This window comes from Nannospalax galili, unplaced genomic scaffold (assembly GCF_000622305.1).
Source record: "Nannospalax galili isolate Female #2095 unplaced genomic scaffold, S.galili_v1.0 scaffold762, whole genome shotgun sequence".
Taxonomy (NCBI): domain Eukaryota; kingdom Metazoa; phylum Chordata; class Mammalia; order Rodentia; family Spalacidae; genus Nannospalax; species Nannospalax galili.
In genome coordinates, this window is record NW_008350126.1 from 2,821,961 (window position 1) to 2,847,244 (window position 25,284).

At 41.6% G+C, this 25,284-nt stretch overlaps 1 protein-coding gene across 2 annotated transcripts in view; it reads left to right on the plus strand.

The window, feature by feature from the left end:
* Positions 1 to 25,284, plus strand: part of Sptlc1 (serine palmitoyltransferase long chain base subunit 1) — a 71,184-nt gene that overhangs the window by 30,449 nt on the left and 15,451 nt on the right. Inside the window, exons 6-12 of one of the 2 annotated variants that reach the window (XM_008847346.3) lie at positions 3,195 to 3,327; positions 7,291 to 7,420; positions 11,123 to 11,212; positions 18,182 to 18,289; positions 19,409 to 19,504; positions 19,964 to 20,060; positions 20,839 to 20,893. In XM_008847346.3, coding sequence (XP_008845568.1) covers positions 3,195 to 3,327; positions 7,291 to 7,420; positions 11,123 to 11,212; positions 18,182 to 18,289; positions 19,409 to 19,504; positions 19,964 to 20,060; positions 20,839 to 20,893 — 709 coding nt within the window. Of the gene's footprint in view, positions 1 to 3,194; positions 3,328 to 6,691; positions 6,745 to 7,290; positions 7,421 to 11,122; positions 11,213 to 18,181; positions 18,290 to 19,408; positions 19,505 to 19,963; positions 20,061 to 20,838; positions 20,894 to 25,284 lie in introns of those variants that run through there. The other variant, XM_008847347.3, reaches the window with a different exon arrangement.

A 25,284-nucleotide genomic window follows, 5' to 3' on the forward strand; every position in this document is an offset into this window, starting at 1 on the left:
AAAAAAAAAAATGTATGTCTAGGAATTTTATGGGGGGATGGAGGGAGTATATGTTTTGTGTGTGTGTGTGTATGTGTGTGTGTGTCTGTGTGTGTGTGTTACTGGGGGTTGAATGTAGGGCCTTGCTCATGCTAGGCAAGCCTTGTATCACTGAACATATATTCCCAGCTCTTTTGTATCTTTTTTTTTTTGAGGCATGGTCTTATGAAGTTCCCAGGCTAGGCTGGTCTTGAACTTTGGATCTTTCTGTCTCAACCTCCCAGGTAGTTAGGCTTACAGGTCTTCTCTGTTTTAGGAATTTATTTTAATTGCATGAATTTATTTATATGTGGAAGGGGGCATATGCCACAGCTCGTGTGTGAAGCTCAGAGAACAACTTGCAGGGAGTAAGTTCTGTCCTTCCACTATGTGGGTCCTAAGGATCAAACTTAGGTTCTCAGGCTTAGAAGCAAATGCCTGCCGAACCGTCTCTGACCCAGGATTTTTTTTAAGAAGAGTATTTACACAGAAATATGAAGTTATTAATAGAAAATGTGGTAAGTTGCTTGTTTTTTAGTATTTATTTTTCTAGCTCTTTATAGATGTTTAATAAACAATTTTTTTCTGAGCCAGGCACTGTTCTGAATGTTTCATTGACATTAAACTGCATGTTCCTCCTAACAGCCCTTTGAGGAAAGTGTGGCTATTACTCTTGTCTTTCAGAGGAGACACTGCAAGGCACAGTGCAATTTCAGACTTGTCGGTGTACGCCGATGATGGGTGCCCAGCGTGAGCCCTTGGAGGCCTGGCTGCTTCTGAGCCCTGGGATGGCTCAGTGGCCAGGCCTCGTCTCAGGTTCTAGTGAGGTGTGACAAAGGATTGGAGTGTCTTTGAGGCATCAGAGGCTTTGGGAAGTTGGGGGAACACAGACCTCCCACTGCAGCCTCTTCTCTGCTGCTGTGTCAGAAGATGTAGTGTTCATGTTTCAGGCATGCAGAGCTGTGGCCCCACAGGCCAGGGCGGATCTACATACAGAAGATAGGGCCATCAGAAGTAAATAGTAGTGCTTGGTAGTTCTCCTTGCTGCCTACCTCCCTCGGGTTAGGGATCTGTTCGCTGCACAGACTAGCATCAAGAGAAACTAGTTCTGTACTTGCCAATGTTTACCCATCACAGAACCTGCTTTTCAAGGCTGACATCAGCCAAAACCCAGTGTTGTTAGGTAGAAAGAAAGTCCGGGGCTTCTGAAACTTTGGGGACTAGGCAAGTCATTGATTTATCACTCAGATTCTTCATGCCAAACTACTTCAACTTTATATAATTGGTGTTTGGAGTACATGATGATGAGGATGCTCATAACACACCGTTTTCCATCAACTGAGGAATTCTCTCTGAAGCTCTGGTAGAAAGCATGTTGAGCTTCTCAGTCTCGTCCCTCACCAATGAATCAGGTCCTTGAGAGCTGAGAGGCCTACAGAGTAATCTATTGAAATCCCTTTTAGAGTTACTAAAAATCATACGTCTGCCTCCAAAACATGGTGTGAGAGATAATATGGTGCCATCTCTTCTAGAAGGTGGACAGTCACGTGCCTTGGGTTCTGCATGGGGTTAATGTCACAGATCTAGTACTTGCAGATCAACTTAGGTACCTTCACAAACTTAGTCTTGTGAACTCCCACATTTATTTAAATGTTGATGTCATGAAAAGCATCCAGTCTGTAAATTTCCTGTAGCCATCTGGTAATACATTTGTATTTCTTGCAGTGATGGTAGTCCAGGTTTATAGACTGTAGGTAGTAAGCAGAGAGAAGCATGCTGTATATAATAAATAATAAAAACTATTTATTATTTATTTGATTGGGATGGCCTAGATTGTTCAGATGAACCATTTTCAGCAGCTTTAAGAAATCTATAGCTAAGGGCATGGTGGTGCATACCTTTAATCCCAGCACTTGGGAGGCAGAGACAGGCAAATTTCTGTGAGTTCAAGGCCAGCCTGGTCTATCTACATAGTTCCAGGCCAGCTGGGGCTACAGGGAGACCCTGTCTCAAAAAGACAAAAAAACAAAACAAAACAACAACAAAAAAAATGGGGCTGGGCTGGAGAGATGGCTCAGCAGTTAAGAACACTGGTTGTTCTTGCAGAAGATCCGGGTTCGAATCCCAGCACCCACATGGCAGCTAACAACTGTCCATAACTCCAGTTCCAGGGGATCCGACAGCCTCTTCTGTCCTCCAAGGTCATTGCATGACATGGGTGCACTTAACCTACACGCAGGCAATACACGCATACACGTAAAAATAAAAATAATAAATAAAAACTATTTTTTTAAAAAAAGGAAAGAAAGAAATTGGTAGCTAAAATTAGGATCTGCCAGCTGGCCATCAGCACTCTCCACCATGCCTCGCCAAGCCCCTGCCATTATCCATAAAGCTCCCTCAGTGGACACACCATGGCCCCCTCCTCCACCATTTAAGAATCTGCCTCTGTATCTCCCCCACCCCTCCCAAGTTCAGAGTCAGGAACCTGGCTTCTGGCTTCTCCTCAAGTTGGAAGTGCTCTGTCCTTGCACAGAGCATATGGTAAAGCTGTGATCTGGCCCTCTTGGCATGGGCCTTACTGCAGAGGAAAGAGTAAAGGAGTGTTTACAAATCCATTTCTCTTCCTCAGAATGTCTATTTTAAAGCGACTTTGAAGCTCTAAGACTCAAAGATGATGGTGGCCTTCTGTCTCTGAGAAATGCTTGTCCTCCTCCTCAGCATCTGACTTAATGGCTTAGACTGCCAGTTGAAAGGCTATAAGGAAACATGATTTAAGAGGGAAATAAAACATGTCACTTCAGTAATTATAATTTATCCTTGTTACACCAGCATTCTTAAGCTACTTCTCCAAAGGGACCCCATTTCTTTCAGTGCTGTGAATTTGAATTCCCTAGTATACTCATACGAACAAATGGGTGGCTGGGCATCGTGGCCCGTGTCTTTAATCCTAGCATTCAGAGAAAGAGGCAGGCAGATCTCTGTGAATTAGGGCTACCCTGGTCTACATACCGAGTTCCAGGCCAGCCAGGGCTTCATAGTGAGACAGACCCTGTCTCCAAATAAAAACAAAGGGGTGGCAATTGCTGTCCTGAGGTTTGTTAGAGGAGAGGTTGCTGTGTAAAGGAAAAAGAATTATAAGACAGTTAACTATTTTAACTTTTCCACTAAAATAGATGTTCATCTGGATTTGGAAGAGCGCCTGGCAAAATTTATGAAGACTGAAGAAGCTATCATTTACTCATACGGATTTTCAACCATCGCCAGCGCCATTCCTGCTTACTCAAAAAGAGGGGACATCATTTTTGTGTAAGGAACCTACACCTGCACATCCGATCAGAATTCCTTCCAAAACAAAGGTTTTTGCCACTGAGCCATGCCTCCAGTCCCCCACTTAAATATTTTGGTTTCACAATTCTATATTAACTATCTCTTTTTAAAAGCTTTTTGTGTGTATGAGCGTTTTGCCTGCATGTATATAAGTGCACCCATGTCATATAATGTCCACAGAGGTCAGAAGAGGGTGTCAGATCCCCTGAACTGGAATTAGGGACAGCTCTTAGCCACCATATGAGTACTGGGAACTTAACACAGGTCCTCTACAAAAGCAGGAAGTGCTCTTCTGAATCATCTCCATCCCCTGTGTTGACTATCTTTAAATCTGCTACTATAGTTACTGTTTATTATTAAATATATATATATATATATGTATGTATGTTTTTTAAACTTCATATTAAAAATACAGGGGTTGGAGAGATGGCTCAGTGGTTAAGAACCTGGTTGTTCTTACAGAAGACCTGGGTTCAAATCCCAGCACCCACATGGCAGCTAACAACTGTCCATAACTCCAGTTCCAGGGGATCTGACAGCCTCTTCTGTCCTCCGCGGGCATTGCACCACACGGGTGCACTTAACCTACATGCAGACAATACACTCATGCACTTTAAATAAAAATAATAAAATAAATATTTTTTTAAAAAAAATACAGGTAGCTTGCACTCGATGTTTACAGTACTAGGACATTCTGAATTTGCCTGTTTGGTTTCTCCTTTTCATGATTTCTTCTTATTCATTAGCATCTATTTCACTATAGAGAATGTGCTGTAGTATTTCTTACAGGAGAACTGGGTAGAGATACATTCTCCTTGTCATTGTTTGGAAATATCTTTCACCTTCATTTCTAAATCATAGCCTTGCTCTATACAGTATTCTTTGTTGGAAGGTTTTGGGGAGAGGGTTGTTGTTTTTCCTTCAACCTTATGCCACTCTCTTCTGGCCCATAAAGTTTCTATAGAGAACTCTGTTGTGCTGCTAAATGGGACATCCTTGTGTATTTTCTTTTCTCTTGTTGCCTTTAGAATCTCTATCCTTCATATTCAAGAGTATGATTAAGGTGTGTGTTGGAGAAGTCTTCGTTGAGTTAAATCTGATTCATGACTGCGCATATCTGGATATTTGTATCTGTCTCTTAGTTTGGAAAGTTTTCCGTAATTTCTTGGAAAAAGTTTTCTACTCTGCTAGCATTTCTCAGGTCCCTCAGGAACCTCACTGACCTCATTTAATGCTGTCCTAAAGCTCCTGTGAGTTTCCTTCATCCCTCTTTGCTCTTTTTCCCCTCTGTAAATAAATATTTGCAAATGGCCTGTCTTTGAGCTCACTAGCTCTTTCATATATTTGATCCTTCCTCCTTTTAATATTTCCTGTCACATTTTTTATTTCACTTAGCTCAAAAACTTCTGTTTGTTTGATTGGGGTTTTCTGGGTTGTTTTGTTGTTTCTGAAGTTGGGGGAAATTGCCTCCTAATGTAGGCTTCTCTTTTGGAGTACTGAATAGTTTATCTGTATTTTCTTTGAGCTAGTTGTATTAAACAGCTGTTTTCTTCCCCGTCTCAGAGTTCTCCTATACTGATTACTATGTGGTCAGTTTGCCGCACCTCATTTTGAATAGGTGATGGTTTATTGAAAGCTCTTGATGTTTCTTAGAGTGAAGCATCATCTAGGCTCTGGCGGAGTAATTATTTATTCCATTTTTGTAAGTTGGCTTTGCTGGTACGTGCCTTTCCAGGAAATCTAAGCAAACTATTGCTTTTCTCTGAACCAGTAGTCACTGCCACTGTTTAGCACTGTGACCCCTAGACCAGGTTTGCCTGTTGGCTGTTGGTGTATTGTCACTCTTTGAACACCAGAGGGCAATCCAAGCCCAAGTTTGTCTGGAATTCACAGTTGGTGAATTGCTTAGGGATGAATCCGGAGAGCCTAGGAAGGTTAATCAGTTTTAGAAGTTTGTGGCAAAGGCCCAGGCACCTTGTCCATAGTCACGGGTGTGTAGTCAGGCACTACAGATTCTGTCCACCTCAGCAGTCATTGTGGATGGATATGCTCCCGGCTCCTGTACCACACTTGTGGCCATCAACCCTGACAAGCTATGTAGCACCATAAGGCCCCAACCCACAAGACTTCCACAGCACTGGGGAAGGACCAAAGCCCACCTGCTCTAGGCTGACTTCAGCTGAGGTCAATTTATGACCCGAGACTCTGCTGGTATAGGTAATCCTGACACTAATAGTGGTCTCGTGCAATGAGGCATGTATCCCCGCCCAGGGTTGGGGTAGTTTGGGTGAATGCAATCCCTTGGCCACCAAGGCAGATGCTAAGTGCTAACACTAAGCTGTGCTGTGCTTCAGGTTACCTTCAAGAGCCTGCAGAGTCTGGGTACTTTGATTGGCTCTCTTGCCCCTTTATTTGGGGTTACCTGTTTGAGCTTCGCTCACCATCTTTAATCTGTAGGGCTAAGCCACTTCTGTATCTAGGGCTTTAGCTGGTCTCTCTGTGTCCTTCTGACGTTCTGTTCTCTTTCTCTCCCATGACTCCATTGACAAGCCTGGGATCGCTGTCTACACTCCCAGGTCCCTGAAGCTCTGCTCATGTCCTTTATCCTGTTTTCTCTTGAGCGCACAGTGAGTCATTTCGATAACGTCCTTCTGTTTGCTAACTCTTTCCTGCCCGTCCACTGAGTCTCTGGGCTGTTTGGTTTTTCAGAATGCTGTCTCCATAGGATTCTTCTTTGTGGCTTCTATTTTTCAGTGAGGTTTTCTTTCTTATTTTACATGTTTCAGGTATGTTGGTAATTGCTCAATAAGATACTTTTGTCCTGGCCTCTGCAGCTGACAGATCATCTTGGGATCTCTGTCACCTCAGTATTGGCGTTTGCTGTTTTTGTTCAGCCTGTGTGCTCTCCTGATGTTTGGTGTTAGTGATGTTTAATTGGAACACAGGCTGTTTGGTGTTACGCTGTTATAGTCTGTACTACATTCCAGGCATGTCCAACCTGCAGCACATGTCACATAAATCCTCAGACAGATATGAATGTGGCCCCCACAAAATCATAAACTTAATATATGAGATTTTTTTCTTGTAACTCAATCATGTGGCTGTCAGGCACAAACTTTGCAGGTGGCCGTGTCCTGTTGCTGTGTGAAAAGGTTGTACATCCCTGAAACCATCTGTTTCAACTATGTTTCTCTGATACTGTAGGGAAGAGAGGGAAGGCACACTACTGTGTCATTCCTGCCAGGGCATGCTCTGTGCCAGTCCCTGTTCAAGCCATGGAAAGCAAAGGTCAGACTTTCTTCATTGGTTCTGGGTGATGATGACAGTCCTGCATTTTCTCTAGGCTTCCTCTGACAGTGTCCAAGTGGAGATGGGGAGGTGTCCGATTATTATGAGGTATGCGGGAGTGTTTGTTTCCTGGGAGGGATATTTTGTGCATTGTTAGAGCCCTTTATAAGCCCATGTTCCTCACTCAGCCTCTGCCAGTGTGGGCGAGGTTAGGCCACATTTTCCTGTGGCGCTTGGCCATGGCTGAGTGCTTACAGCCCGAACACTGTGCACCTGTCTGGGCTGCCAGTGTTTCTTGTGTTTCAGAGTAATGGTGGAGTCAGTTAAATCGGAGATACCACTGACAGTGAGGTCACCAGGATTTTATACATTCTTAGAGGAGTGTGTAAGCTCAGATGCAGCCACAGCGCACATCCTTGTTTCAGAGAGACTGGAATCTGGCTAGCGCATGCTTCTGGCAGTAGATTGAGTGTAGTTGTCAGGTGGAAGCACTTGCAGCATGAAGAGCAAACTGCTGTGTAAGTGATCAAACACTTTATTTGCTGTGATTCAGTTAACAATTGGCGGCTGCTCAGCTTACAATAGCAAGCGTTCCTTTTCTGAGAATGTTGACAAGGTCCTTTAACCCCAGCTTGGCACCTCTCTCCCTTGCAGGGACAGCGCAGCCTGCTTTGCTATCCAGAAAGGATTACAGGCATCACGGAGTGACATTAAGGTATTTAAGCATAATGATGTAGCTGACCTGGAGCGACTACTAAAAGAACAGGAGATCGAAGATCAAAAGGTACGATCCTTTTGAAAAATATCACGCACTTCTTTTGTACTTTCTGAGCAGCTAAATTATACATGAAATGGTAATTTGTCATTGAAAACTTGCCTGCAGATGACATTTGGATACTAAGCAAGGGTGCTCCTGCTTATTCAGTGTATTTCAGGTTGGAAAGCCAAGCCATAATTGTGTACAGCACAGTTAGCAGAGGTTATCCAGGCAGCTTGCTAAGGGGACTGCGGGGAGACAGCTTGCACTTGAGGAGATGTTCATTCCCAGTTTTGCATAGGATCACCAACCAGAACTCATTAGGGCTTCAACTAGGCACATGTAGTGAAGTCAGAACAGACCTCTTTATATGATGAAATCTTAATTAAGAATTCATAGGCCAAATGAGACCCTCACTCCCCCACCCACACCACCACCCCTGCCCTTTTGATGCTCTAAGCAGCTGCTGTCTGTGGGGAGCCTCTGCCCAGAAAGGGAGCAGGAAGGAGCTCTCCTGACCCTTGCAGGCCTGCTTCAAGTAAACTTTGCCAGAGCAACTCAGAACTGGAGTAGTTGCTGAAATGCTCATCAGTGCCTGTGATTTTTGTGTCCATTTATATATTTCCAAGTAGCTGAATTACTCATTTAGGATTTTGTTATCTTTGTTTAGGAGTCAGCCTTGTGTGTCACTTCATGAATTTGAACATTGTCATGATGAATATTTCGTGAGCTCACCATTTTGTGCTCAGTGTCCTCTCAGCCAGTGTTTTACACTTAATGCAAAAAAATCAACAGAGGAAAGTCTGAAATTGAGACTGTCTCAGGGGTTTATTTCTTGTGACAAATGAAACGATGGCCCTTATTCTGATTAGGTGCTATACTCCCAGCCACCTAAATAAATACTGTTTTCAAAAGTGTGAGCAGGGTCCAGACTTCTGGAGGTTTTTCATAGATAGATTGGGAGATATGATATTCAGTTTGATGTATATTTTTCATAAGATTTATAATCCATGGAGCTTCTTTATGAATAATAGCAAGAAAGAAAATTACATATCTTGGAACTTTAATATTACTTCTAATTAATTTACACCTCATTTTCTTTCCAGGAATAGGCTGTTAAATAATTTCATATTTTGTTTTCAAAAATACTCTCTTGAGCCAGTAAGATGGCTTAGCTGATAAACTTACCACTAAGCCTGACAACCTGAGTGGATTCCCAAAACTCACACAGTACAGAGAGAGCACTGACTCTTGCTACAAGTTATTCTCTGACTTCCATGCACACGTGGGCACACAGTACATCAATAAAGACATAAATACATGTAAAAATACAAAAGGAAATCTCAATTTCATCTTCTTATAAACAATAAATGTTATGATTGTTAGCTCTTTAGTATTTCCTTCTTGAGCCGTTACCTTCCCTTTGCAAGTAGATTAAAATATGGCAGTTTAGTCACCATTTGGGTAGGCGTTCCTTCTCTTTGTCCTGTCATGATTCCCAGGGTTTTTTCATCCCTCCATTGTTCTCTTGCCCCGTATTCTTCTAGCAAAGAATATGGTAAGTTGAAATGCACTGTAGTTCATCGAGGGGCTGTACACATGAGAAGTAGCCTGGCCTCACTAAGGAAGTAAACTTCCAAATCAGGTCACCTTTTACCACTAATAATCAGCGTCTACATGTACTGACACAGGAGACACTCCTTAACCCTGAGAAGAGTAAACCAACATCTTTATAGAAGCTTAATGGACACATATATTCCAGGTCTTTAAATAGCTCCTTTGACCCATACTTGAGATACTCAGAAGTGATATCAAAGATTAACAGATAAAATGTGCTGTGAATATCAAAATGAGGGAAGCTACTTAAATACAACACTAGAGGAATTGTAAAGTAATGGTGTACCCACAAGGCAGAAGTCGCCACTGAAACCATGTTTTAAATAATACTAATTTAGAAATGATCACAACATAACATTTAAAAAATAAGATTCTGAAATTATTGCTGTAAAGTCCAAATTTTGAAAAAAGTGATACTTACATGAGTATATTTTAAAAGATAAAAATTATCAGTGCACAGAATGACCACCTAATCCTGAGAATTCTTCCATCTACTTTCCCTTATCCTAAGTCTCTACATCAAATATTTTAAATCCTAAGAAGATACTTGGGGTGGGGCAGTTACTCGGTGGTAGAGCACCTGCCTAGCATGTAAAGGAAGATCTAGAAATTAAGGAGATGAACATTTTTTAAAGGCAGAAGTGAGGATGTGCTGAAATGCGCATGGCGTCTTTCCATCACTGACTCCCCACAGATCCATATTGCCAGCTTGAGGGCTTTCAGCGGTCAGCAACAGAGACGTGGGGAGATTGGGCGACCTCGGTGGTGTCTGCTTTGACGATCTCTGCAGAAAGGCTCCTGTGCAGGCAGCTCTGTGTCCCCAAATACCCCTTAAAGCATTGTTCTGATAACCAAGCTTCTAACTACACATTGGAGCAGAAGCAAGAAATCATTGAGTAGGAGGGTGGTGGTGAGTTCTAACTCTGTGAGACTCAGTGTTTGTCTCTGACACACATGAAGCATCCACAGTGTCTTAGATGTGATAGATCAGTGGCCTTCTTTGAACAGGGTGGAGGGAGAAACATGATTTTAACTAGGCCCCTCTACCACCTTTGATTTCATCAGACAGGGTCTTAGCTGAATTTCACTGACCCACTGATGATGTCAGTAAAGAATAGGAAAAGAAAAGGGTTTCATTGTGTTGTGCTGGGTGAAGGAGAGAAGAGGCTAACAGCACACCTAGGAAAATACAGCAGTTTAATGACCCACATACGCCCACTTCCCTTTCACAGTGTTGTCATCAACCTGCCACCCTGGTGCCATCTCCACCTCTACCTGCTCTTCAGACCATGGGAATTGTGATGATGATGATAATGGTCTTCACTGTAGTTCTTTCTCTTTTGACACTGAAATGTGAAAACCCTAGCAGTGTGATTTTTGTTTTTGTTGTGGTGGTTGCTGTTATGGGTCTCCCTGTGTCCCAGCTGGCCTGGGACTGGCTACGTGGATCAGGCTAGCCTGGATCTCACAGAGATCCACTTGCCTCTGCCTCCCAAGTGATGGGATTAAAGGTGTGGGTCACAAAGCCGGTGAAGCCATCTGATTTTGAACAGTTTATTTATTTTAATTTTGCATGTATGTAAGTGCACCCCTGTTTTGAAATGCCTGAGGACAGAAGAAGGCATCCGATCCCCTGGAACTGAGTTACAGACAGTCGTTAGCCAACATGTGGGTGCTGGGAACCAAACCCAGGTCTTCTGCAAGAGCAGCTGTGTTCTTAACCACTGAGCCATCTCTCCAGCCCCCGAACAATGTTTTTTATCCTATAACTTACCCAGGAGTCTTTGCTTCATCAGAATGTTCTCTGAGCTCTGCCCCAACCAGTTCTGGAGTTGGAGGGGTTTGTTTGCTTTAGTATTTTCAGAGTGCCTAGTGTGTGTCTATGTGAGGTCACCCAGCTCACTCTGTAAACTGGAAAATGTGCTTGAGAAAAGAAACTGGTGTCGTCTCTTGTTTATCTCAAAATAATAGAATCTCAAATATTAAGCTGTAGATGCATGAAAACCTTTTTCTTTTCCAGTGAGTCCTGTATGAGGTAAAATTCTTGGGATCTGTAACAGTTTATATTTGGAGTTGCTGAAATTTAAGGTGTCTGGTTCTCTTCTTTTAAAGAATCCTCGCAAGGCTCGTGTGACTCGACGTTTCATTGTAGTAGAAGGACTATATATGAATACTGGGACTATCTGTCCTCTTCCGGAAGTGGTAAGCGTGCTTAGTCATTACCGTAGTAGTTCCATCATCCAGCAGTTAAGCCTTTTGCTTATGGTTACAGTTAAGGTATGATGCTTGGGGCCAGCAAGATGGCTCAGCAGACAAAGGTGCTTGTCATCAAGCCTGATGACCTGTGTTCAATGCCTCAGAACCCAAATGGTGGAAGGAGAGAATTGACTCCTGCAGTTGCCTTCTGACTACCACACTTGTGCTATGGCAAGCATACACATACCTCATACATACATTCATACATACATGTAAAAAAAAGTACCAAAAACATGATGTGTTCTCTGCTTTGTGCAGTAGGTGTCATAAACATACTCTGTCACACCAGGAAATTAGGCTAGCATTAATGACCACGCTGCTCTTTAAAGAGTAATCAAGACTTAGTGTTTAAAAACAGACTTTATTGAGGCAAAATTGACATGTAAAATACTATACTCGTACTTTATGTGTCCTGATATGTATATATTCTGTTACCTCCACAGTCAAGAGACAGAGCATTTCTCTTATTCCAGAAAGTTCCCTCATGCCCATCCCTGTCCCCAGGCAACTGTTAATTACTTTTTGTTACTATAAACTATTTTTAACCTTTATAGAACTTAATGTAAACAATGCATATTTTATGAAACCGCGTTAAACAGTGACAGTAGTAACTATTTTCAGAAACCACAACCATTGAAATTTTTCTTAACAAGATGAAATTCATGTAACATAAAAGTAACCATTTTAGAGATCACAACATGGCATATGCTCACTGGGTTGTGTAACCATCCGCTCTATCTAGTTCGAACAGAAAGCAAACTCTGCTTCTAAGAAGCAGTCACTTTCCACATCATCTTCACCCTAGCTCTTTCCATCTGCTTTCAGTCTGCTTCCTGTCTCTGGATTGGCCTGCTTTGGATATTTCTTGGAAATGGCATCCTGCAAATTGGAGCCTTTGTGTCTGGCTTCCTTCAATAGCATGATGTTTCTAACTCCATCAACATTATGATATCAGTGTTTCATTCCTTTTTAATACTGTGTCTTTCAGTATGTGGACATAGCTCTTATTTGCTCCTCTGCTGATGGTATTGACTTGCTTTCATCTTTTGTCTATTGTGACTGTTATGAATTGTGTTAGTTACTTATCTCTTTCTTTCATTAAACAACCATGACCAAAGCCACTTAGAGAAGGAAGAGTCTATTTGGCTTGCAGTTCCAGAGGCAGAGTCCATAATGACTAGGAGTTTGGTGGGTGGGGTGGCAGCAGGAAGTGACAGAGTGAATAGCTGAGAGCTCACATCTATAAGCAGACACAGGAAGCAGAGAGAGACCAGACACGGGATGTGGCTATGGATTCTCTAAACCCACCCTCTGTGACCTGCTTCCTCTAGCAAGGCCACACCTCCTAAACCTCCGTAAACAATACCACCAGGAAATGGGAGAAAATGTTCAAATACCTGGAACCTATGGAGGACATTCCTCATTTAAACCATCACGTAATTATTTATAAATGGTTTTTGAATCTCTGTTTTCAGAGGTTTATTTTTTTAATTTTATTATTTTTATTTTATGTGTGTGAGTTTATTGCCTGCCTGTAAGTACACCCGTGTTGTACAATGTCCACAGAGGTCAGAAGAGGGCATCAGATTCCCTGGAACTGGAGTTATGGATGGTTGTTAGCCACCATGTGGGTGCTGGGAATTGAACCCATGTCCTCTGCAAGAGCATCACTGAGCCATCTCTTCAGTCCCTAGATGTTTGTTTATAAACCCAACATGTGTATGCTGGACCGTATGATAATTCTGTGTTTAAGGTATTGCGATGCCGGGGCTGGAGAGAGAGCACAGAACTGACTGTTCTTGCAAAAGATCCGGGTTCGAACCCCAGCACCCACATGGCAACTAACAACTGTCCATAACTCCAGTTCCAGGGGATCTGAGAATCTCTTCTCTCCCCCGCAGGCATTGCATGACACAGGTGCACTTAACCTACATGCAAGCAATACACGCATACACATAAAAATAAATAAAATATATTTTTTTAAAAAAGTATTGCGATGCTGCCACGCTACTTTCCTCTGTCCCTACCATTTACTTTCCTGTCAGCGGTTCCAGGTTCTCCCATCTTTGACAATGCTTGTTTTCTGTGCTGTGCTGTACTAGCCATCCTAGAGGTACGAAGTGGCCGCACCATCCAAATGACTAGGAGTGCTGTGTCTTTTTTCATGTACCCGATGGCCATTTGTTACTGTCTTTGGAGAAAGGTCTATTCAAATGCTTTGCCCAGTTTCTTACTGTCTTAAAGTTGTGACAGTTCTTTATATGACCTGGATACCTCTTATTAGATCCATGATTTTAAAATATTTCATCCCATTATGTGAGGTCTTGACACTACTCTTTGAGATAAAAAAGATTTTTAAAAAAAATGTTTGCTAGGTATTATGGCACACACCTTTAATCCCAGCACTCAGGAGAGAGAAGCAAGTGTGTCTCTGTGAGTTCAAGGCCAACCTGGACTACACAGTGAGACCCTGTCTCAAATAAACAAAGAAAAAAGATTGAATTTTGATGAGTGCATTTTGTCTACTTTGCTGTTCATTGATGTTTCTGACATTTCTAAAAATGCTTTGTTTCCTTTAAAAATCTCAGTTTTCCTTCTTCCCCTTTGGTTTATGTTCTTTTGAGTTAGTTTTTGTCTTACGCTGCAGTGACTGTCCATTCAGTTTTCTCAAGTTTTGTTGTGACACTTTGTCAAAACCAGTTGCCTACAGTCCCATGGATTTATTTCTGGACTCAGGGTTTTATTCCATTCATCTGAGTCCTTGGTCAGCATTGCATTGTGTCCATGGTTGTATCTTTGTAGCAGGCTTTGAAGTCATGAGTTGTAAGTTCTCTACATTTGCTGTTCTTTAGAATGTTTCCGCCATTTGGGGTCCAATCAGGTTCCACTTGAATTTTAGAGGAAGCATTTCCTGTTCTGTAAGCAACGCCACTGGGATTTTGATAGAGATTGTGTGACTTTTGGGTCATTTGGGGACACATGACCTGTTTACAGCAATATGTCTTTTGTCTGTGATGTTTCCATTCATTTACATCTTTAACTTCTTTCAGCAATGTTTACAGTTTTCAATGAACAAATCTGCCACCTCTTTCATTAAATTTATCACTAAATATTTGAGTCTTTTGACTCTATTTTGAATGGAATTATTAATTTCCTTTTCATTACTTATAGGAATATACCATTTTTCATATATTTTATTAAATTTATTACTAAAACATGAAATTCATGCATATTAGAGGGCGATACGGTGTTTTGGTGTGTTGCATATTGTGAATCTTGTTCTGCATATAAAATATCATGTCTGAGCCAGGCATGGACATGCATCCCTGTAGTCCTAGCACTTGAGAAATAGAATCAGGAGGATCAGAAGTTTAGAGTCATCTTCAGGTACATGGCAAGTTCAAGGCTAGCCTGGGCTTTATATCAAATGCTGTCTCATTATAGAAACAAACAAATCATGTCACTTGTGAACAGACAGAATTTCTTTTTCCTTCCAATTTAAATATCTTTTTCTTTTTTCCCCGCCTTTCATGGTTTTTCTGACTAGAACTTCCTCTCCAGTGTTTAGAAGGGTTAGAAGTACATACCTTGTCTTCTTCCTGTCCGAGGAAAAGCTTTTAGTTTTTCATTATTGGATATGAGGTTAGTTGTAAGTTTTTCATAAATCCCCTTTAACAGGTTGAAGAAATTCCTAATTCATAAATTTATCAAATTCAGGACAGAATGTTTGATTTTTCTCAAAAAGCCTTTTCTGCAGCCACTGAGATGGGTCTGTGAGTCTTTCCTTAATTCTGGTAATGCGGTCCCCAGTAACAATTGATGTCTTTTGAATCATTTTTGCATTTAGTCCTTGAGATTGGAATCTAGGAGTACATTAATTGCATTCGGGCTCAGAATAAGGATTTCATTTTCCACCGCTTCTGAGGATATTTGAATATATATTTTCTGATGTTGCATTTTTTTTTTCATCTTCCTGTTTTTCCAAGAGTGTCAGAGACTCACTGGATATAATGTGAGAGAGAGAATGACCAAAACTTACTATAGCTATTTGTGTGTGTGTGTGTTTTGTTTGTTACTACATTTATTTATTTGTGGGGGTAGGTGTGTGCACAGCATACATGTGAGGTCAGAAGACATCTTGTGGGAGTTGTTTCTCTCCTTCTACCATGTGAATCATAGGGATTGAACTCGTTTGTCAGGTTTGGCAGCAGGCACCTGTACCCACTGATCTCTCACCAGCCCTAGACCTGTTTGTTACCAGGTTACAGTCACAGGGCATTGCCCATGGACAGGAATATGGTGGAACAAAATAGAGAGAAGCATGGGAACAAATGAATATATGAGCGCAGATTATTTAGAGATTACATAATACAAATTAGGCTTGACCTAGAATTCCTGTCTAGTTTCACTGTTTTGTCTGTTTTTCTTCAAGCACTGATTTATTGTTACTATTTTGTAAAACATGTTTTGTAGAGCTAGATAATATCTTATTCCTGTTAAGGAATAGAAAAGAGTCAGTGTTAAAGGTTTCATTCTCTCCATAATTAGTATGTTTGTTGTCAATTACAAAAATCCACCAAATGCCCACTGTCACCCCCCCCACACATCCACATAAAAAGTCATCAGAAACTTCCGAGTTGGGACACCAAACCATCTTACATAATGTATGCATTATTCATGTCAGTGGAAGGGAAAGCTTAATGATTGAACGTGTAACAATTAAAAGTTGGCTTTTTCACAACACACACACACACAAACACCCATGTACCAGAGAAAAACTTGAGAGCCCAAATTCACTAGGTCATGACTGCTTATTGTGGAACTGCTTATATACAAGTTATATGTAAGTTAATTTCAAGTTGGGGGGGTAATACTTATACACAAACATGTATATATTGTTTCCTAATGAATTGTTGGTAGGGTTTTTTGGAGATTTTTTTTTTTTTTTTTTTTTTTTTTTAGAGACAGGGTCTCCCTCTTTAACCCCAACCTTCTGTGGCCTAGAACTTGCTATGTAGACCAAGCTGTATGGAACTCACAGAGATTCCCCACCTATGCCCAGTGAATGTTGTATACAGTATACCTTGTTCATATCCACCCTTAACTCCTTCAGCTTTTTTTTTTTTATCATTTTTATTTTATGTGTATGCATGTATTGCCTGCATGTAGGTAAATGCACCCATGTCGTGCAATGCCCGCGGAGGTCAGAAGAGGCTGTCAGATCCCCTGGAACAGGAGTTATGGACAGTTGTTAACTGCCATGTGGGTACTGGAGAGATGGTGGTTAAGAACACTGGTTGTTCTTACAAACAACCTGGGTTTGAATCTCAGCTTTTGTTTTTACAAAAAAAAAATTTCTTTAAGAGATAATTAGAACAAAACATAGATAAATGCACATCTAAAAACTTTGATGGAAAACAATTTTCTTACAAACTGAAGACTTAAAAGTAATCCACACATGGCAGTACGTGCCTGTAACTAATATTTGGGGCCTGAGACAGGAGAATCACCATAAGTGTGAGGCTGTCCTAATCTGCTTAGCAAGTTCTAGGCTAGCCTGATCTACAGAGCATGACCCCCCAAAAAATAGGTTTTTAAATTTATTTTTATTTGGTATTTTGAGACAAGGTCTCACCATATAGCCCAGCTGACTGGGAACTCACAGTGTAAACCAGGATGGCCTCAAACTCCCAAAGATCCATCCACCTGCCTCTGCCTTCTGACTAACGGAATTAAAGGCTTACACAACCACACCTGGCCCAAAACATAAATTAATAGATAAAAATAAAGGGAAAAAAACAGACTAATAGTATAATTATGAGGGGCTGGAGAGATGGTTAAGAGCACTGGCTGTTCTTGCAGGGAACCAGGGTTTAGTTCCCAGCACCCTCATGGTGGCAAGCAACCTTCTATAACTCCACTTCAGGAGATCCAATGCCCCTTCTGCCCTCCATGGACATTGCCCAACATGGATGCATTTATAGGCAGGCAAAACATTCATACACACAAAATAAAAATAAATAGGGGCCTGGAAAGATGGCTCAGTGGTTCAGAGCACCAGCTGTTCTTCCAGAGGACCCAGGTTCAATTCCTAGTACCCACATGGTGACTAATAACCTTAATATGAGTTCATAATAAAAGTTTAGTATCATTCAAAAAAGTTCCATGATCCAATTAAAATACCCATTAAAGAGAAACTATCAACATTTCCCAGGAAGTTTTGCCAATAGTCAGACAAGTATTTTACATGTCTGTACACATAATGTGTACATTTCCTCTTTTAAAATTAGAGCTTATGCTTATGGGTAGTTTTAGATAGTAAAGTACAGTTGATCTCATTATTCAATGTGGCTATATTCTATGAAGTAGACGTGAGCCTTATTTTATGTGTGTTTCTGTTTAAAGATGCCTTATCTATTTAATTGTTGATTCCTTCACTCTGAGCTCCTGGCCCACAGCCTTACAATGAAGCTTCTCTAATCAGGTTTTCTCATAAGGATATCATAGCCTTTTAGAATACCAGAAAGTATTTGAACAGTACACTTTAAATAGCAGAATCACTAACAAAAAGCACAAAATTGTGAAACAGTGTCCATAGAAAGGACATTTGTTTAAAGAACAGTGGAGTGGCCTCTCCGTCCTCAGCCTAGAACATCCATGACAGGTAACTCTGTTCTTCACCATTCTGTGCATGCATGATTCTTTTGAAGGATGCATGAATGGAGGGAGGGATAGATGTTGATTTTGGAGTCAAAAATTGTAGCAACGGGGTAAATTTGCAGATAGAGAATTCATAAGTATTGTTGAGTCACATGTAAATACTTTCACATATCACTTTTTTCCCAAAGATGTTGTATGTGCTACTGATCATCATGATATTAAATTTGGGTTTTTTATTTGTTTTTTAACTCCTAGGTTAAGTTAAAATACAAATATAAAGCAAGAATCTTTCTGGAGGAAAGCCTTTCATTTGGTGTCCTTGGGGAGCATGGCCGGGGAGTCACAGAGCACTATGGAATCAGTGTAAGTTCTCCATCTAGAAAGTTCCCTCCTGTAGGAAACCTATGGTTCTGTTCTGCTGGATGTATTTTCATAGGAGCAAGACATGCCCTGCATCCACTTGGAGGCTCTACAGGCTTAGATGTCTGGATCTGGTCAGCCCAGTCAGGGACCCAGTCTTCTCTTTGAATATTTTATTCCATTTAAAAAGAAATAGGGTGTTTTGAAACTTGGATTTTCATTGTCTCATCTAGAAACAATTAGGTTATTTGTTACATTTATTAAAATTTTTAAGACTTTTCTTAGTAGCTGGGTGTGGGTGGCACATTCCCATAATCCCAGCACTTGGGAAACTGAGGCAGGAAAACTACAAGTTTGAGGCTTTCCTGAGCTACCATAGTATATCCTGCCCACCCCTACCCTCAAAATAAACATTCCATTCATCCTTTTATATGAAATCTTTAGTACTTAAAATTCTATATGTAATTTGTAGGAATAGATACAGTTATGCCATATATATATATATGTATATGAGTTTGTATATGGGTAGGTATATATATCTTATATATACTTTCTACACATACATATGCATGGTGTCAGAAACACCACAGGGCATGCAATCAGCAAAGCCACTAAAGGCTTTCAAATAGTTGAAGTAACTGCCCCATTTCCTTCTGCTACAGGAAGATGGAGGCCCCCAAATACCCAGAGGGATGTGCACCTGGCTTTGCTGACCACCATGGGGTAGATGGGCAGTGCACTTTCACTCCAGAATGCATGAATGACAGGCTGTGTTGCCTGTGTTATGAAGCTGATAGAGTGTAAAATCCCCATAGCTCTCTGCATCCCAGCACTACCGCGTCTACAGGAAAGTGTAGACTACACAATAATGTCTTGTGAAGTTGGAGAGAGGCTCACTCACCCAAGCCAGGCTGACATCAGCCCATTGATTATAGTGAAGAATTAAAGATGGGTGAAACGTAACTAAGGCGTGGAAGTTGTGAGGAGGAAAACCACCATCTTCACTGCCGTTTCTACCTGCTCGTGGCAGTTGTGGCTGAGGTGATCTTCAGTGGCCTGACAGAGACTGGTTTTCTGTCTTTCCTAATGTTGAGGAATGACTGGTGTCCATTTTTCTGGCAGATTGATGACATTGACCTTATCAGTGCCAACATGGAGAATGCTCTGGCATCTGTTGGAGGCTTCTGCTGTGGCAGGTCTTTTGTGATTGACCACCAGATAAGCTCTTCTTAAAATGAAGCAAATTCTCAAACAGATGGTTGCCATGGTCACTTCAAGTGCAAACGTCTGAATACAAATTTAACACACAATTGATCACAAAGTTTCTAGTTCAAAGTTTTCTTTTTAAGGATAACTCAAGCCAGGCATGGTGGCATGCATCCTGAATCCCACCTCTTAAGAGGCAGAGACAGGCAGATCTCTGTGAGATTTAGCCTGGTCTACATAGTGGGTTCTAGAACTACAGGGGAACCCTATCTCAACTTCCCACCCCCCAAAAAAGGATAACTCAAAATGGTTAAAGATCAGTTCTCTGACTTATCAAAATGTCTTGGTTTTCTTATACGGGTCACAATAGCTCCCCTCATACATGTACACACTGTGCAGTAGGGTATAGACATGTGCCCATCAGTTGTTTGCCCAGGAGACAGAACATCTGTTTCTGACTTGTTTCTCCAGCGACTCTCTGGCCAGGGATACTGCTTCTCAGCTTCCTTACCTCCCCTGCTAGCCGCCGCCGCCATTGAGGCTCTCAACATCATGGAGGAGAATCCAGGTAACCTTGTAACCCAGGTTCTGTGAACCAGGAGACTGACTTGCTTTCTAGGGGAATTACCCCAAGGAACTTATTTGCCAGACAGTACTCTGACTCAGTTACTTTATAAATCAAGTATCCTACAAGTCTGGCAACCTGAGTTTGACCTCCAGATCCCATTTAAAGATGGAAGAAGAGAACTGACTCCACAGAGTTGTCCTCTGACTACCACACATGCACCCACCACCACCTCTACCACCTACACTAGTAATTAAAACTAAATTTTAAAGATTGAAAAAGTAGGCCTTCCCTGACTGGCTTTTCTGGTATCAATTCACAGAATCAGATTTGTCTTGTGTACATGCTTATGCTCCCCGGTGAGGTGGTCTGTGTGCCAACTCCCCCCACGCATAACCTGATCACATTACTTTCACTTTTGCATTTTCCTTCGATAAAAGGAAACTATCCAGAAAGTTACGTTACTACCAAATGGTTTAGAATGAAGAAGAAAGTAGCACATGTGCACTGTAATTCTTAGCTGGAATATATATAGATCTTGATAAGGACAAGAGCCTTCGTTTGGTTCAGAAACCAGCATCCCAGAATTTGCTCACAGCAGGAGCCAGTAGATAAGTGTCAGGGAGGAAGCTCAGGTCCTCAGGTGTGTAAGTTCCTGGACGTCTGCTAGCTAGAAGTGTCTACAGCATTTTCAGCTGGTGATCTCAGCCTTTAAAAGTGTTCTTACGTTAGCACTATCAAATCTTCCAAATATACCATCAAATGTATTTTTTCTATGCAGGCATTTTTGCAGTTTTGAAGGAAAAATGCCAATACATCCACAGAGCTCTCCAGGGGTAAGTGTTGTGGTTTTCACGGCATAAAGTGCACCTGCACCACACTCACCAGCCAGTGAGACCATCTGAGTTTGATGGGCTCTGGGCACTGAGACCATATCACAGCTAAGAAACTCAGTTCATTCACCTTCATCTGCTTAAAACTAGATGGATTTATCATTGTTTTAAAGGATTGTGCCTTTGCTTTTCTAAAAAGTATACAACTTATTAATAACATATTGAAATAATACAGGGGATAGAAATAACCCAGCAGCTCACCACAGGAGATAACCAAGGCGAACACTAGAGTTAAAGAGATAAAGGATACAATGATGTTATGTCATTGGAGGCACCAGTCCCTACTGTCCCTGTTACTTCTACTAAGTTTAAATTAAGATATGACGGGGCTGGAGAGATGGCTCAGTGGTTAAGAACACTGTTCTTGCAGAAGACCCAGGTTCGAATCCCAGCACTGACATGGCAGCTAACAACTGTCTGTAACTCAGTTCCAGGGGACCCAACAGCCTCTTCTGTCCTCCGCGGCATTGCACAACACAGGTGCACTTACCTACATGCAGGCATAACACTCACACGTAAAATAAAAATAGTAACTTTTTTTTTTTTAATTAAGATATGACAAACATGAAGTTGAAGCAATTCATGTGAGTGTTCCTGGTTCTTTAAAAAGCCAAGCTGCACAGTCATTCTCTAAGATTCCTTTGACTTGGAGTTGCGAGGTTGGTGGGATCTTTGAGCTGGTATTTGGACTCACAGAAAATGATCACGCGTTGTTCTAGGTCTTTCCTTTTGATTTCCTAAGGAGAAAGGCACCCCTTCAGTTGTGAAAATTCTGTCTCTCTTTAAGATGTGGAAACTAGACACTTTACTGAACGAGTTGGCAGTTGATAAGTGCGTGGGCTTCAGCTGTTCCAGATAAAACAGGCAGAGACAATGGTATTCTGGGTGTGTCTGTAGGACAGCAGCAGCTCTCTCAGGATGAATGGTAGACGGATGTACTTGCAGTGGTTCCAGTTGCATTGGTCCATGAAATCTCAATTTGCCAACACAACGCAGCACATTGGTGGCCCTGCACATTGGTCAACAATCAGCCTCGGGTGTCCTGGGCTCTGGCTTTTTCTTTAGTCCTGTATTCCAGCTTCTCAGGACCTGTGGAATCTTTCTGCTATCCCCATCCTGTCTCATTCCACCCACTCTCAGTGGATCGCCTCACCTCATGCTGTCAACTCAGGAGCTCCCTGCACGTTCATGGACAGTGAGCCAGTTTCCCTCTGTGACAGAGAAATCTTCCTCCAACCAACATAGGCCTTTCTTTCTTCGTGTGTGTGTGTGGGGGGGGTGATTATCCATGCATGTTTCTGTGCAGGGAAGACAATTCTGGCCAATCGCCAAGTGCTGTCCATCTTATTTTTTGAGACAGGTTTTCATTGGCCTGGAACTTGGCAGTGGGCTCTGCAGACTGGCCAAGCCAGCTCTAGTTAGTACCTTTCTCAGCCTCCGTAGCACTGGCATCACAAGTGTGCACCACCACACCCCTCTTTTTTACATGTTCTGGGGATCCAAACTCAGGTTCTTGTACTTGCAAAGCAAGTACTTCACCAGCCGAGTTATCATGCAACTCACTTTTTCTTTCTAAGGACTCGTGCCCCTCTGCTTTGTCACCAGTCCCTGCCCTTTCCTGGGTCATTGCAGCAGCTCAAGTTCCCTCTGCTCTTGTTTTTCTGTCCTCTTCTCGTGGTCCCATTCTCCTCTCAGCTAGCCCATCTTTGTTTCTCTCTATTGCTATTCTTCTCAAGAGTTGTGCTTGCTCTCTCCTCACCTTCCTCTTGCCGTTCTACATGAAACTGAGCTCTCTTACACTTCATCTAGACTGTAGGTCACCATTGATGACTGTGGTGCTGGATCAAGGGGACCCACTTCAGAGCTCATCTGACTAGTGTCCCATAATTTTCAGCACAGTGACCACCCTGCCTTCCTGTGATTTTGATACATTAATCTCATGGACTTCCTTCTGAATTTTTAAGTTTCTTCATCTTTGTCTTCTTTGTAGCCTTCCTTTGTTTAAAAGATTTTTAATGTGTGTTGAGTGTCTTACCTGCATATATGTATGTGTACCATGTGCGTACAGTGTCCATGGAGGCCAAAAGAAATTATTGGTTCCCCTGCAACTGGAGTTGTGGTTGATTGTGAACCACATTGTGAGTGCTGAGAACCAAACCTGTGTCTTCTCCAAGACCAGCAAGTGTTCTTAACTGCTGAGCCATCTCACCAGCCCACTCTTCCTTCCCTCCTTCCTTCCCTCCCTCCCTCTGTCCTTCCTTCTCTCACTCCCTCCCTCTGTCCCTCTCTCCTTCCTTCCATCCCTCTCTCCTCCCCTCCCCACTTCTTCCCTTCCTTCCTTTCTCTTTTAATAATTTGAAGATTTACTTACTTTTACTTTGTTTTGCATGCGTATATGTGTGTGTGTACCGTGTGTATGCAATCAAGACTTTCTTCACCACTTTTCCTTAACACCCTGCTCTTTAGGGCTTAGCTTCTAATTGCTTCATGATTCTTGTATGTGCACAATTCAAAGATTTTTATGTTTACCTCTGCATGCTTAACAGCTCCACATCTCATGTCACACTTTATCCTCAGAGCTATACTGGGAGGAACCTGGAGGAGCTTCATACACACTGCAAGAGGTGTGGAAAGGAACAGCAGAGAAACAGGAGGCAAGAAGTGAGGGAACCTAGTCGGTGAGGGCCATGAGAAAAACCTAGACTCAGATAGGAAACCATGCATGGTTTGAATGAAAAAGTGGCCTGGCACAGCTGAACTTGCATCTTAACAAATTGCTCCTGTGTGGTGTGAGATAATATATTGTAAAATGATAAGAGCAGAGGCAAGGATACCATTTAGGAGGTGGGTTCAGACAAAAGGTAGCCTGACTGACTTCTGGCTCCATAGTGACCCTGAGAAGTGTTTGGACTCTAGATCTGTTGAAAGGAAAGCCAGCTCTGCCAGAAGTTCATATGCCAGGTGGTGAGGAAGAGAACCGTGCTTATCTGAAGGTTTTTCATCTCAGCGACTAGATGAATTAGTGACTTGGGGGACTCTCTAGAACCATGGAAGAAGCCTGTGGGGTAGAAGTTCAGGGCTTGGTGTGTCAAGTTTTCCCTGCTCCTCCAGTGGAGAGTAACACTTGAATTCCCAGGTTTAAATTCGAGATGGAGAGATGTTTTGAGTCATTAGCCTATGGGTAGTGTTTAAAGCATTTCAGTTTGCAGAGGTCAGGCACTGGCTAAGGAGAATGAGTGGCCAGTGAGGAAGAAGTAGACTTCCAGTTGTGGAGACAGAGGAGGTCAGCATGAGGTCAGAGTGCTTGCTGCCTGCAGGCCAGGTAGAGTATGTGCTGCTGATCCTTTTTTCCCAATATGGATATGATTGTGACCTGAGCACCTCCAGGACTGGGAAGAGAGAATGCACACAGTTTAAGGTGACGCCTTTGAGGGCTTTCTGTAAAGAGAAGCAGAGAAATGGGATGTTGGCTAGAGGAAGAAGTTTGAGTCAACAAAAGATGAGTAAGGTCCATTCTGAATAACATCCAAACCGTCTATGACTGGGAAAGGTGTCGAAACAGGGTTAGTTCCCATCAGTTTCCCACATGTTCATAGGTCTTTTTTTTTTTAATTATTTATTCAATAACCACATACTTAGAAGAAGCATTTCACTGTATCAGCATTGACATATTCCATAACAATTTTCTGAGCTAGGATGCATCTCTTACAAAATTGGCTGTACATTTTCAGGTTTACAGTTGAATTATTACAGTTATACAATATTGTACTCAGTATAAACCCTATAAGACGTAAAATTAAATGAGGTTTTAACCTTTAAAAAATATCTCCATTTCATTATTAAAATACAGATTTTCATACAGAAAAATTCATTTTTAATGCAATTGACATTAAGATGTTTGCATATACATTTCTAATCTATATATATCAGAACATTATTAGTCACAGTTACTTTCTGAGCTCCTTGGCATCTGAGCATGGATATAAAGTCATCAGGTAGATTTCAGTGATAATGCTTTTCACATCTGCTAATTATTAAGGAGCACATTTTTATGTTTTGAAGAATTATTTTTTAATCATTATTATTTTCTAATTTTTAATAACTACATGATTAGAAGCTTTTCACTACAGCTTTAACATATTCAGTAACACACTCCAGAACAACAGTACATCTCTTTCACAAGTGGGTGCAAGTTTCTAGGTTCACAGTTGAATTAATATAGTTATATATTATTAAACTCAGTATAAGCCCTGTAAGACATAAAATTGAAAACTCATCCCTCTGGGTTTTTTTAACACTAGCTAGGCATTATTTCTCTCCTCTCTCTCTCACCT